We start from the raw sequence: 15518 nt of genomic DNA on the forward strand, positions 1-15518 counted from the left end.
CACCACATTCTTCACAGTTCATGAGTATATACATTGTTCAGCTAAGTTGGTGAAAGCAAAACATGGAGATAAATAGAACATACTTGCAGCGTATATACTCAAAAGTACTGCTATGTAAAACTTAGCTTGCATTGTGTTTATTGCAAGTGTTAAACACAAGTGTTACGGAATATTTTTCATTTTTAACCTAAATAACATTATTTTCCCTTGCAAATCATCCATGGTTATTTGTTCATTTGTGTGCTTTTGTTTGGTGTGGTTGGTTGGTTGGGTTTTTCATTTTGTTTTGGTCATCTTTTTGTTTTTCATTGGCATGCACCTTAAGATCTTCTGGCCTGAGTCCTCCTCTTTCAGATGAGAAAACTAGAGTTTAGAGGGGCTTGATAATTACCCATTTCATGAGAGAAAATTCAGGATTGGAATCCAGGTTTTCCAACTCCTACTCCCAGTATTTTTTCTCCCCTATTGTTCCATTCATTGGTACTAATAGCTCTAACAAATCAAGAGCACCGACAAATTTCCCATGCACAATGTCTGTGTTGGCAAGATATCCCTTCTATTATCCCCTTTCTCAAATGATTTTTTTTTTTAAATAGCTCCCTTGAGTGCATAGTTGCAACAATTAAAGATGAGCTTTGTTTTTATTACCAATGTGTGTGTTTGACATCAGTGATTAATACAGTCTTCTCTCAGTTGCTAAGTTTCTTTATCTTGGTGAATAAAGACTTGACAAATTGTTAGGCGAAGAGCATACACTTCAAAACTATTGAGATATACCTGAGTATCAGACAACCTAGGAAATACAAAGACTGAAGAGATGTGCACATCAGCTTATTTTCATTCATCAAGAGGAAATGTAGCTTAAGTGGGGTTGACTTTTTGTGACATTTATTTAGTTCTTGAATTGACTGACAAGCCTATTAATGTAGTCCCTGAACTTTATTAATGTAATTGGAAAACTGCCCACATGTCAATCAACTTCTAATGAGTAATTATGTTCATAAATACTGTAAAATTATTAGCTTTTAATTTGACCCAAACACATACTTTCAAAACAGTAACATGCATATTTTTTTCTAGAAGAACAAAATATTATACTAATAAAATATACAATAAATGTGTTCCTACAATGCACTTCCTAAAATGGAGTTCAAAAGTTCATCATCACCAAATGGCCAACAAAATGGAATGCAATAGTAGCATGTAACAGTGTTAAAAATCTGTATAGGGGCACCTGGGTGGCTCAGTTGGTTGGGCGACTGCCTTCGGCTCAGGTCATGATCCTGGAGTCCCGGGATCGAGTCCCGCATCGGGGTCCCTGCTTGGCGGGGAGTCTGCTTCTCCCTCTGACCCTCCCCACTCTCATGCTCTCTCTATTTCATTCTCTCTCTCAAATAAATAAATAAATAAATCTTTAAAAAATAAAAATAAAAAAATAAAAATCTGTACAGTGTTAAACCATCTATGTAGCATAAAGTTATAAAGACATCTTATGAAAATCAAACATGTGCCTGGGCAGGGCTCATAACTCCATATATCCATAGTCCGGTTTAAAAATATAAGCCTAGTATGGAACAAGACAGAATGGAAAAAAGGAAAAAGGGGGTATATTTATTGTACAGAAATACATCATTTTAAACCTATAAGAAGCAAAAGGTCTATATCTCCAGTGACTCAAATATAATTATTATCTAAGTGTACTTTTTTTTCTCATGTAATAAAAATCTTTTGTAGTCTTTGAGCTAGAAATTCAAGTCAAAGGGCGCAAAACTAAACAAGGGAACAAGATTAGGCTTGGGTAACAGAAGAAATGTGTTTTTGACTTGTAATCCCATGTCAGTTTCTGAAGCTGGACAAACTCCTGCCCTCTAGAATCTCTGGATAATCTCTGAATAAAGATAGACTTCGGTGAAAACTTTATTATATTCTCATATGACTTTAAAGAACATTACCACAGTGTGCAATGGTCTGTAATAAGAAAAACCACTGGGGAAATTTCCAGGCTTATTGTTTACCTTACACTCTCCTCCTTAAAGTTAATTATTTAATTAATACATTTAAACTTTATCATGAAGTAAAGATATTTACTAATAACTGAAGCTGTATTTGACTTCAGGCTTACCTTTATGTAAGGAAATAAAGCTCCAGATGTAAGTTAATAAAATCCCAGATGTAAGCCATGTACCTAAATTAATATTTAGAGTTGAATTTTTGAAAGGTAAACTCAAAGATAATACAACTAACTTGCTCCTTCAGCTTTCTTATTAGGAATAAAACATGCACTCACTGGCACCACATTATCATATAATTTCTTATTAATTTGACTTAGAAATGCTGCAATGTCATTTTAAGAACCACAGCATGATATTTTTATGCAACCAACACATGGTTAATCTATAAAGCATAAGGAAATAATGTAAAAGGGCAAGAATATGCATTTTCTATTTGACTAGCATTATAATTGCATTTTTCTTGAAAAGTATTTATATCAGGGATAAATATGCTCTTACATTTTAGTATGCACAAAAAAATAAAATAACTTGATGATTCTCTTTGTACTTGGAGATTGTAAGTTAGCTAGAATGATTTATAATGTACCAAAAGTAAATCAAAGCATAAAGCATTGTGTACCATATTTTTCCAATTACTCCATATTCAAATAAAGTAATTCTAGAAGGCTGTTTCTTTCCATTGTGACTTGAATCAAAGTAAGCAGAATTTGGACTGAGCAGAGTGTGGAAGTCGGGAGGATTACTTTTAAAGAGTTACTATAGATATTTCAAAAAGTTCTACTATTTTAATGTATCCATCATGGGTTATCAAATAATTTTAATGTATCAATCATGGGTTTTCAAAGATGTATTGAAGGGGTGACTCAAAGGAAGATACTAAGTGAAGCATACACACAAAAAATCATAATGTGGTGTTAACGGATAATTTTTGATCTTGGTAAGTGGGGATTTATATGTCTATAAAATCCGTTGCACTTAATGGAATCTAGGAACATAAATCCCTGAAGACAATGACTACGCATCTTTCAACATTGTCAGTTACTCCTGAGTCATTTTGATATCTAAATATTGAACATTGTTAAATATAGTCCTTCACAATATAGGAGTTATAGAAATGCATACCTTGCACAGTTAGATGCACCTGCATTGTTCTTGGTGTATGTTGAGTCTGAACAGAACATGTGTATGGGCCATCGTCCGTCACATCTACATTCTGTATCTGGAGGCTGTAGTCCCTTTTATTCAATGTTGAAATTGAAACTCGAGGATCCACTGACCACTTATCACCTCCCGCAAAAATAATACTTGACCGGTTCAGCCAGGCACCCTTTGAAGCTCCATCTTCCAAATAACACCTACAAATTACCAGAGACAGACACTATTAATCAAAATGAAAATGAAAGACAATATTTTCTTTGTTCTGAGTACATTTCTATATGCTGAATTATAGCACTGCACCAAATGCAAACATCAGACATAAATGCAGAAAATATGAACATATGAACCCACTGGTACATCTTCCATTCCTGATGCAAATGTGAAACAATGATTGCATACAGTTTTGTTTTGTTTTAAATGTGTGTGTCTGTTTTAACTCGAAGCCAGTCAAAAATCCTTTTTTGTTCTGTCTGGATGACCAGTAAATTTCAATAAAGCTAAATTCCTTCAAATAATAATTTCAACATTAAAACATTTTTTCTTTGAAATTGTAAGAAGTAGAAAAGGTCCACAAGTTAGCCTGTTTTTTTTCTGTTTTTTTTTGATGTTTAATTAATGCTTTTATTAATAAAGTATAATTTAAAAAGCATAATGCTTTTATTAATAAAAATAATATATTTTTAATTTTTATTAATAAATAAACAACACACTGCATCAGGTCCAGAAAACCAAATACAGGCTGGTAGAATTATTACTCATATAGGATGGATGTCCAAACATCTAATTCTACTTTGGAATGCACCAAATATACAGTCCTTTCCCCCAGAACACTTTGATGTGCAAAGGTATGTCATGGATTTGAAGAAAGACAACATTTGTAGAGATCTGAAAGAATGGGAGATCTCCTAGGGTGGAAAAGATAACGTCCCTGACCTACCACCAACATGCAGGTTATGGCAGTCCTCTGGCCAATTAATGCATGATCTTTTGTTTTGTTTAAATAGTTTTATCAACTTTAAAACACTTTAGATTCATAGAAAATTTGAGAAAATATTACATGGTTCCCATATATCTTCTCACCAAATTGCCCACATTATTAAACATCATATATTAGTACATTATGATACATTTACCACAATTAGTAAATAAATACTGATACATTATTAATGAAGGGGGGGAATTGGAGGGGGAGACAAACCATGAGAGACTATGGACTCTGAGAAACAGAGCTCTAGAGGGGAGGGGGGTGGGGGGATGGGTTAGTCTGGTGATGGGTATAAAAGAGGGCACATATTGAATGGAGCACTGGGTGTTACACGCAAATAATGAATCATGGAACACTACATCAAAAACTAATGATGTATGGTGATATAACATAATAAAATAAAATTTAAAAAAAGCACTTGGTAAAAAATTAAGGAAAAAAAACTAAAGAAAACTTAAGAAATCTGAATAAACGAGTTAGCCTGTTTTAACCAAATCCAATTCCACTATAATGTACTAGATACTAGATAGAAAACATAGAATAGTACCATATCGTGTTTATATTTTAAATTATGCATTTAAAGAGTAGTAAGCCTGTACACTGAAATTATAAAGGGCATTTTACTGATAATACTGCCGTTGCAAGTGAAGAAGAGAAGGCTTATATAGTACCTTTAGTAGCAAATACTTGCTGTCTTTTCAATAAGCCTACCAATAGTCTTTCCAGGAAGCATTCATTTATCCAACAAACATTTATGAAGCTTCTACTATTTATGGATTTAAAAATGGTAGTGCCCTTGCTCTCCAAAACTTTTAGTCCAGTAAGGAAGACAATCAAGCAAACCAATCAATACTAGACAGAAGATTATTTGATTAAATCAGGCACAAGGTACAAAAAAAGAGCTACTTGACTCAGAAGGGGCTTGGGGGGTATAGAATAGGCTTTAAGGAATAGGAAATGTCTTGACTAAAAAGGCAAGGAGTGGGAGACATGACATTTAGACAGAGGGGCCATATGTGAGTAACACCAGAGAAAAGTGTGAGAGAGAAAGCCAAACATTTCAAGGACAAACAAGCATGGAGTATAGGGTGGGAGGGGTGAGAGATGAAATTGGAAAGGTAAACTAAAGCCAGATGATAATAGAAAGGATGATGACAATTAGTAGATTTTAAGGCCAATTTTGAAGCCATTTATTCAAAGTTGTATTTTATAACAAGATTCAAAAATACAGCTTTGTATCCAAGAGAAGTCAGACATCATGATTTAGAACAGAAGAAGGCTGTGGTCATATGTCAGTGATTTTGCTGAGGCCTGGAATTCTATGTTTCATCTTGAAAACGTTCTGATACAAATTAAAGACTAGTTTTCTTAAATGAGTACAAAGCACAGCTACAGAATGAAAATACACACACATCGAAATATTTTGACAGCATTTCTACAGAACACCTTGGGGGATTGAACACAGTGTTTGCGATTGCTACAAAATTGCAAGCTGAATGCAACAGGGTAGGCTGCTGCCAACTGTATAAAACTAATCAGTGGGTGAAAAAACAAGGAACAAGGTACACTGCAGAATCTAATTTGCAGTCAGCTTCACCATCTACAGAATCCAAACTAGAAAAGTCATAAAGGTCATTGTTAATTGAAAAGCTTTTCCTTATGTAATTAATGAAGAAAATAAAACCCACTCTAATGATATAATTAAACAATTATGGTATATTGTCATTCTTAATGATATGCAGAAAGAAGATAGAGGGGACATATTTCCCATTTCACAAGATCACATGTCTACTGGTATAGGATAGAACACTGAATCACCACTACTAGGACTCTGGCCATTTCCGTGCTTGTATGTAATATATGGGTTCATCAAGTGTTTACTGTGTGACCTCTGCATTCATGGCCTTCACACATTATCCTATCTGGTGCTCATTACAACCCTCTGGTGTATGGATTGCTATGCCCAATTCATCACCAGAAAATAAATGGAATGTTTAGGTTAAATGACTTGCCCAAGCCACACTATTTAGTGAGTGACAAAGTGGAATTCATAATTAGGTCTTATATTTCTATGTTCAGTGTCCTTTCCTCCATAATGTAGATCAAAGACTTTTAAAATAGGTTTTAGAAATGGAAAGATGATCAGAATGTTGCAGAAATTACCGCAAGTAATTTCTTATTTACTAAATGTGACCAACTGTTTAACCTGTCCTATTCTAAAGGAAGCAGAAAATTAATTATTAATGCATGTTTTACCATGAAAATTTGATTTAGAACACTCTGCCGGGCATTTTCCTTTCCCTTCAGGCAGGAACAGCTTTACCTTTATTTGGGGAGGTATCAGGAAGACCACAGATTAACTAGCCTTTAGATACTAGAGCTTTCATAGACCAAATCTGGGTTACAACTCCTGGTCTTAGCATAAGCACTATTCCTCTGTTCTGGTATATTAGGGATCATCAGGGAAGAACAGAATTTAACTTCTTCCCTGTGAAAAATGAAAAGGGAGCTTTTCATGTCTCCTTGCTTGGATGAGTGTATTTCACAATTGTTATTGGTCCTGATCCAAAGCTTTTCAAGACATACATTAGGAAGACCCTTGAATGAGACTCAACCAAAAAACAAAAACAACAAAAAAATTTTTTTCTATTACTTCCTTGGATTTCTGTAGCATTATTCTTAATTACACTATTGAGTTACAATTTAAATAACTCCAATTACCATAATGGAATTTTACCAATTGGGAATAGCAAGATCTAGGAATGGCTTTCTATTCTATAAAATCATAAGATGCTTATATAGAGACATACAGTTTTAAGGTGAACCATGAGATGATTATATCAAATACATGAAATAGGTCAAACACGCACATAAGTTTCCTTAATCGTAAGGACTACATCTCCTACCTTTCTACCTCCTCTGCGTTCTTCATATCCACCCTACTTTTGTGTTTTTTCTTTTTTTTCCTTTACAATAGAAAGAGATACTGCCTAACATCTATATAATGTATTAAGAAGGAATTCTGGAAGGAAGGAAGATATTCAGGGTATGGCAGAGGAGGGCAGGTGTGTGGGGAGGGGTGAAAGTATGAGAAGTGGTGATAATTTAGTTTTGCACTCTTCAGGCACCAAAAAATATTTTTCTGGGTTTCAGAATTCTAATGCCTAAAAATATAAATATGTTGGAATCCTGGCCCATACAAAGTTCATAATTCAGGAAGGATGATATAGTATATTCATGAATAGCCATCATGCAGAATAGGAAGTGAAAATATAATAATTAAATTGTTATTATAATTGGATTATTACAATTGCCTCAGAGTTTCTTTTTTTTTTTTGCCTCAGAGTTTCTTGTTTCTGCCCCCTTGACATCTATAGCATAGTTTATTTTCTCTACAATAAACAGAGTTTAAGTCAGATCATCAACACGCCTTCCTATTTCATTTCCTATTTCACTCATAAGAAAAATTCTAATCCTGAAAGTGGTCAAAGAGCTTATGTAATCTTCCCTTGATGTCTTTCTGACCTTCCCAGCTGCCACTCTTCTCCAGTTGATTCTGGTCTAGACTGCGGTCCTCTAGCTGTGCTTCCAAGTCCTGCATGCTCTTGCCCTAGGAAGTTTGCATTTGCTGTTTTTTTCTGCCTGGACCTCTCTTCCCCCAGAGATCTGCATAGCTTATTCACTATCTTCCTTTACTGAAGTTCCTAATGTATTAAATAGCAAAAATAACACCACTGCCACACTCCCATGAAATGCATTATCTGTTTAGTTGATGGGTTATTTTCTGTCTCTCCTTGCTAGAAGTAACATTCTGGACCATTGTCTATTTGATCACTTCTGTGTATTCCAGGGGCCCACATATAATTGAAAATAAATATAAATAATAAATATAAATATTTGTTGGATGGATGAATGAAGGCAAAAATTAAGATAGTTTTAGAAGAAGGAATAATATGGTAAAGTAAATCACTTTTCCAAAGTGCAACCTCGTTGGGAAAGCAAAGTCATGCCCACATTAACATATGATAACATATAATTAAATGCAAATATCTGTCATACAAACAGTGACTGATGTATGATACGAGGATGAACTAAGCAATCTGAGACAGTGGGGGAGAACCAAGCTCAGTGAAGAAAGCAAAGTGGTAGGTATGGGGCAGAGGTGAGCTGGGCTCATAACTTCTTGAAATAAGAAAGAACTACATTTGACCCTATACTTTGGGAACCACTTTAAACCATTGAATATTCTGCTGAGTGTGCTAGGCACTTTGTTAGGCACTTACAATTATTATCCTATTTAATTTTCACATAACCCTATAAAAGTCAGATACTATTATCTTCATTTTAATAATGGAGAAAAAAAGGTACTGAGAGTTTGTATCTTGAACGAAGCCAGTTGGTGACAGATTATGTTACACATTCCTAGAGTCAGAAGCAAGGGTGAGGGATTGTACCACTGTAGGATGGAGGAATTAATGAGTGAAGGAGAGTCTGGTGAGGTAAAGACAGATCATTAATGGGGGCAGGATGGAGCAACAATTCTTGGGTCACAAACTCGGATCTTTTTTCCCCTCTGGACTCCAAAATGGAACACTTTAACAGTTAGTGATCTTAGGATCCCTTTGAAGTACAGATAACGAAATAATCTGAATAAAAACTGTTCGATAATGAATATATCCTTTAACTGAGTATGGCATGGCTTTTCTTGAAAGTGTTTTTTTTTTTTCTTTTCCACTTAAAAAATCTGCTAGACTACCTACTTCATTGGGAGATGAGTGAAGCAGTTCTAAAAATACATTTTTCCCCCAGAAGCTGTGTTAACACCATGCCAAATATCATGACAAACACATAAATTTTAAGTCAATCATCTGGATGTTTTGTAAACATAGTTCCAAACATCTGGTTGCCGGAAAATGTATAGAAAATAACCTGAATACTTAATTTTGTTTCATGGCTGTTAATTATATAAACCTGGGCTTAAGATAGTTAGTGCTTTTCTAATAAGAATGGCATCGATGTTTTTGAACTCTTTCAAGGAGTTCCTTTATAAATGACACTACTGCACGCTATTAGGCAGGTCCTGATCTGGAGGGGTATAAAGTCCCATTTGGTGAACCTCTAGTTGATCAAAATGATGTTGGAATAATTCTAACAGACTCTGTAATAATATCTCCTGTGATGATTAAATCTGAAAGGTGGCTATCAGAAAATTTGGTGGAAATTAACGTATTTTGGGCTATTTATTATTTTTTAAAGCTCTGTTAAGAAAAATAAAAAGCCTATGGCTGCTGAGGATTGACTTTTTTCTTTCATATCCCGAATTCTCTGTAGCACATTCCAAAAGCATAAGCCTTAGCACCCTTACCAGTACTCCACACAGCAGGATTTATTCAGCTTTATGGAAAGAGACCAGCTTTTCATAAGACTTGTTGATTAATGAAAGCTCCTATTAAAGGCACTAATTAATAAAAGAAGAAAAGTGCTATTTCCCTTGGCTTCAAAGCTAAGCCATGTGAAAATGATATTCCTGTGAGGAGCTGGCCAGCTACCTTCACAACTGTCTTTTCATTGTATCACAAAATTCTAAATTTGACAGGAGAGCTTTCAGAAGCGTAAAGAAAAAAATGAAAAATTCACAACCCCATACAATCACCATGCTAATTCCTCATGTAAAGAGTTTTGATATCCTGGCTTCCAGGCCAAAATGAAGTAAGGGAAGTAAAGCAGAGATTAAACAAACCAGAGCAAACTCTATCCCCCCTCCTACTTGCCTTTGTTTTTAAGGCACTCTCTTCTTAATGTCTTTGATGATAGTTATTCACTAGATACTATATCACAGCTATGGATATGAATAGACATGTATATACATATATACATATATAACATGTAAATTATATAATACATATAAAGTTTGCTAGATAGTAATATTATATACAACATTAGGTTGATTTAATATTTCCAGATCTCCTTTACTACTACTATAGTAGAAAGTGCTTTGGGGCAAAAACAAATCATATTATCTTTCTATTTTGGCATGGGAAATCCACAAAATCAGCAATTTGTCCAATGAATTTTAGTTATTTAGTGAAGTACTCACCCCTATAGATGATGAGAATTATACTTTTAAATATTTTTAAGAGATATGTAAGTGAAAATGCACTTCTGCAGGTAATGGTTCGGTAATATTGCATGTTTTCTTTTTTTTTTTTTTCAGATTTTGTTTTTTATTTCCAACATGTACCATTATGTATCATCTCTCTACAAGGAGAAGGACAAGAATCTGTTCATCTTTTCATCCCCAATATCTTAGCATACTCACTAAACATTTGGCAAGTAAAGGGTTCTAGAGGGGAAGGGGGTGGGAGGATGGGTTAGCCTGGTAATGGGTATTGAGGAGGGCACATTCTGCATGGAGCACTGGGTGTTATGCACAAACAATGAATCATGGAACACTTCATCTAAAACTAATGATGTAATGTATGGGGATTAACATAAGAATATTGCATGTTTTCTATAATAACATATTAATATTACTCCTGCCAGATATTGTTGTAAAGCCACTGTGTACATTTCCTTACAAAGAACTTTTAAAATAGCTACTGTCAAGTACTATCATAATGCCCATTTTGCAAAGGAGAAAGTGAGGTATAGAGAAGGTAAGTAACTTACAGATGACTTCCTTATTGAAATTTGTAATGCGTGGAAAAAACTTTATTATGAAGTAATTTCATTAATCTCCAGGCAATTATTATCTAATTAATATTACCTAAGTAATATTTATAACACATGTACATTTATTTTTAGAATGAAAATTATGTCATGTTGGGCATATTTTACTAATAGTAGCAAAAAAGAAAAACAAAATACCAATAACATTGATTTCTTATTTTGCAAGAGAAATAAATCTCTTTTCTATATATTTCATTCTAGCACTTTTTTTCATTAATACAGCTATATTAAAAATACCTTGGATAAGAGATTGGAATTTATCAGCTACTATCTAATTATAAGACCAAATTCTCAAACTACTTATTATATATTTTTAATATTGTAAATCAGAGGGGGAAAACCTGAAAATAATATTTTTGAGTTTTATATAAAACTATACCTAATTCCTAAAAGATGGGAACTTTAGTATGATCAAGTGAGAGTGCAAACTCATACCTTTTAGTGTTATTTTAAGGCACTATTTAGATTATTTAAAGTTTATATTTAAAAACACATTTATAATCCAACATTTTCAATGCCTAGAAAATCATTAACATTTGATTTTGGATTAATCGCCAAATTCCAAACATTAACATCATTTATTTTAACTTATAATTAAACCATGCTTTCTATAATACCACTTTATCTTATTCTTTCTATTGACTCATTTAAGTCAAGCTTCCATGTAAACATATATGTCTGTGTTTTGAAGGGTCAGTGCTAAGAAATGTTTATACATTTAGAGTTCTTCAGGACATTGTTTGTAAATCACTCAACATATAAATTAACATGTTACATAAAATAAGTATGGGTAGAGTGAAAAAGAGTCTGTACACTATAACTAAAGAAAATAGGGAAGTCCTTACTGAGGTCTAATTATCATCTTTTAATAATAATAATAAATCCCACTTGCTGAATGATGACTATGGGTTAAGAAGTATAGAAACTGTTTTAATATATGATCTCATCTAAAACTAACAAAGCATTTTGAGAGGTAGGTAGGTCTTACTATGCCTGCATGAAGAATAGTGAATGCACAAATGCAAGATTTTTTTTTAAAGATTTTATTTATTTATTTGAGAAGAGAGAATGAGAGAGAGAGAGCATGAGAGGGGGGAAGGTCAGAGGGAGAAGCAGACTCCCTGCTGAGCAGGAAGTCCAATGTGGGACTCGATCCCAAGACTCCAGGATCATGACCTAAGCCAAAGGTAGTAGCTTAACTAACTGAGCCACCCAGGTGCACCCAGGATTTTTTTTTAAGATTTTATTTATCTACTTGTGTGTGTGAGAGAGAGAGAGACAGAAAGAGAGCAGGGAGAAGGTGTAGAGGGAGAAGCAGACTCCCGGCTGAGCAGGGAGCCCGATGCGGGACTTACTCCAAAGACCCTGGGATCATGACCTGAGCTGAAGGAAGACACAATCAACTGAGCCATCCAGGCACCCCACACAGAATTTTTTAAAAAGATATATTTATTTATTTGAGAGAGCGAGCATGGACGCACAAGCCGGGAGAGGGGCAGCAGGAGAGGGAGAGAATCTCAAGAAGTCTCCCCACTGAGGATGAAACCTGAGGCCAGGCTCCATCTCAGGACCTGAGATCATGACCTGAGTCGAAACCAAGAGCTGGAAGCTCAACAGACTGAGCCACCCAGGTGCCCACGAAAGCAGGATTTGATGAATGAGGCAGAGAATATAAACAGGAAGAGGTGTTACATATTTGAAAAGTTCCTTTAGGACTAGCTTTGCTCAAATGGCTTTAATCATGAATCAAATTGGAAATTTCTTTGTCTTTTCTACTTTTTTAGTTTTTGAATTCAACTAAACCAGCTTGCTTTCTCCCACATGGACTTGAATGTAAGATATTTGGATCTGGAAGGACTTCAAATTTTCTGTTAACTGGCAGGTGCTCTGAACCGCTGTGGGGAGAATTTGTCTCCAATACTGTCTCCCCAGCAGCTGCTTCCTGGAGAAGTTGGACTTTCACCTCAGCAGCTATAAAGGGAATGAACACTATATTCAAAATGCATGCAGGAGATGTTTAAAATAGCAGTATCAGAGAGGGAGAATGCAATCAGGCCCAGAGAAGTGACTGAGATAAAACTTCAGGGTCTCAGCAAACCTCTCTATTACATCCTCTTTAGGATGGAGCCAGGTACAGACACCTCATTCTCAAAACAAGAGGAAAAATAAAATGGAATTCTATATTAAAAACAATATCAGCAATTCTACTCCCTTCCATCAACCATCTTTCTGTTTATTTAGAAAGTATTCTATTTGCACATAAATACAGATGATAAAATAAGAAGTATACCAAATGGATATACAGAAAAGTTCTAAACTTGTTTCTTTTGTCAAACAAATTAAGTACATGCTTCTTTACAGCATCAGTGAACACACAAATTTAGAAAACAAAAAGAATTGTAAAAATTATTCTTTCTCTCTCTCTCTCTTTCTCTCTGCTTGTGTTGGTCTTTAAACATTCTTCTGGTCACTGTTGGATCTTTCTTCTTGCATTTTTTTCCTAATAAAAATATTCCGAGCACAAATTTTATGAATAAAGAATGGCCACATAGCACAATTAATTAAAGCCAGCCTTGCAATCATTAACTAAAGTAGCCATTAATCCATATTTATCTGTCCTCTCTTGAGAAAATTGACTAAACCATATTTCAGTATGAGCTATGACTTAAAATATAAATTAGGAAATGTGCCCCAGAGGGGAAAAAAAAAGTAGTTGCTTTTTTTTTCCATCTGCTTCCTGCAAACAAATTTAAACTGATTGTATTTCCTCAAAAGATCTTAAAAAGTAGTCTGAAATCTAAGTCTTTGCTAGATCACATGGACAAATTATTCGTCCTTGAGAGGAAGCATAGTGTAGTGATTAATTATAGTTTATGTTGGAGTTCAAATGCCAGCTTTCTTGTGTACTAGCTGTGGAATGTCAAACAAATTAATTTACCTCAATTTTCTCACCTGTACAAGGGGGTTAGTAAAATTACTCACCTGACAATATTGTTATGATGATCATATTAGTTTGTTTAAGGTGTTCAGGATGGAGACAATTATGTGGTAAGTGTGTAGGAGTAACCTTCCTGTGGTTAGCTTTGTTTAAAAACAAAACAAACTATTACCACCATCACCACCAACAAAAAGACCCTGTGATCTGAAGCATAAGAGAAAGAAGGGAAAAAGTGGCATTTGTAGAGTCTGGCTTGATACAGCAAAACATTACTTATCTACGTAGTCACATAATCTCCAAATCACATAAAGGGCGGGATCACAAGAAATAATTTTACAGATAAAGGAGTCAAACCTTAAAGTACTTCTCCTATTTTACCATCTTTGAACTTCCAGAAAGGCTTTTTTTTTTTCTTTCTACTTCTCCATTTTTTTTTTTAAGATTTTATTTATTTGAGAGAGAGAATGAGAGAGAGAGAGAGAGAGCACATGAGAGGGGGAGGGTCAGAGGGAGAAGCAGACTCCCCGCCGAGCAGGGAGCCCGATGCGGGACTCGATTCCGGGACTCCAGGATCATGACCTGAGCCGAAGGCAGTCGCTTAACCAACTGAGCCACCCAGGCGCCCTTATTTTATTTTTTTTTAAAGGTCTTATTTATTTAATTGACAGAGAGAGAGAGACAGCGTGAGAGGGAACACAAGCAGGGGGAGTGGGAGAGGAGGAAGCAGGCTTCCTGCTCAGCAGGGAGCCCAATGAGGGGCTCGATCCCAGGACCCCAGGATCATGACCTGAGCAGAAGGCAGTCGCTCAACCAACTGAGCCACCCAGGCGCCCTCTACTTCTCCATTTTATAAGCAGAACATACAGAAAAAGAGAGCTTTGGTGTTATATCTATATATTTTAATTATTTTGAGACAGAACACTTATGTTTAGAAACCAGCTCCCTGGTTTACTAGCTATTGTTTTGGGCAAGTAATTCAACCTCTATTAAAGCCTTATTTATTTGCAAAATGGAAAGAGTACCACCTGTACTAAGAACTCCAATTCTGGTATAAGATCAAATGAGACTGTGCATGGTAGATAGATTTATAAAGTTATAAAGCAAAATATAACTGTAAATATTTTATAACTATTACACTGTTTTATGAGTTAACTTTCCTCATAACTCTAGAACACAGTTATATGAATCTCTATTTGGAGATTATATGAGCACAATGATGTTCCCAAACTCAGTGAGATGAAAAAAAGGTTACCAACTGTTTTTTTTGGTTTGTTTTTATGGTCCATAAAATGATTTTCTATCCTATGTAAACTTTTTCACTTTTTTAAATTGCCACCTAAAATTTTTAACATAATCTGATGTCTTTGCAAAAAATTATAATTTCTGGTTGTTATAAATATGGCTACTTTATAATAAACTTGTTATTTCTCACTTTTAAATGTGTGCAAGGAAATCTAAATAACATAGTGATTTGATATTACTATCATCCATTTAAAAAATGAATAAGTTCTATTTTAAAAGAAATGCTATATTGTTTCTTTTTATTCTCAAACTCATATTTCCATACTACTTCTGCTATTTAATTTGATTCTAAACCAATTTTTAAATTTTTTTAAATTTTATTTTGATACCTTATCTTCTCTGCAATAAAACTAAACATATAAAAAGTGGCTATAAAAAATTCTTGTGACTGTAA

General features: G+C 34.6%; 1 protein-coding gene across 1 annotated transcript in view; it reads right to left on the reverse strand.

Moving 5' to 3' along the window:
• The window catches only part of NEGR1 (neuronal growth regulator 1), a 797662-nt gene that overhangs the window by 479520 nt on the left and 302624 nt on the right, over positions 1-15518 (reverse strand). The window contains exon 2 of the mRNA XM_031034781.2: positions 3135-3367. Coding sequence (XP_030890641.1) covers positions 3135-3367 — 233 coding nt within the window. The remainder of the gene's footprint in view (positions 1-3134; positions 3368-15518) is intronic.

This window comes from Leptonychotes weddellii, chromosome 4, assembly GCF_054177405.1.
Source record: "Leptonychotes weddellii isolate Sample4059 chromosome 4, ASM5417740v2, whole genome shotgun sequence".
In the NCBI taxonomy this organism is placed as follows: domain Eukaryota; kingdom Metazoa; phylum Chordata; class Mammalia; order Carnivora; family Phocidae; genus Leptonychotes; species Leptonychotes weddellii.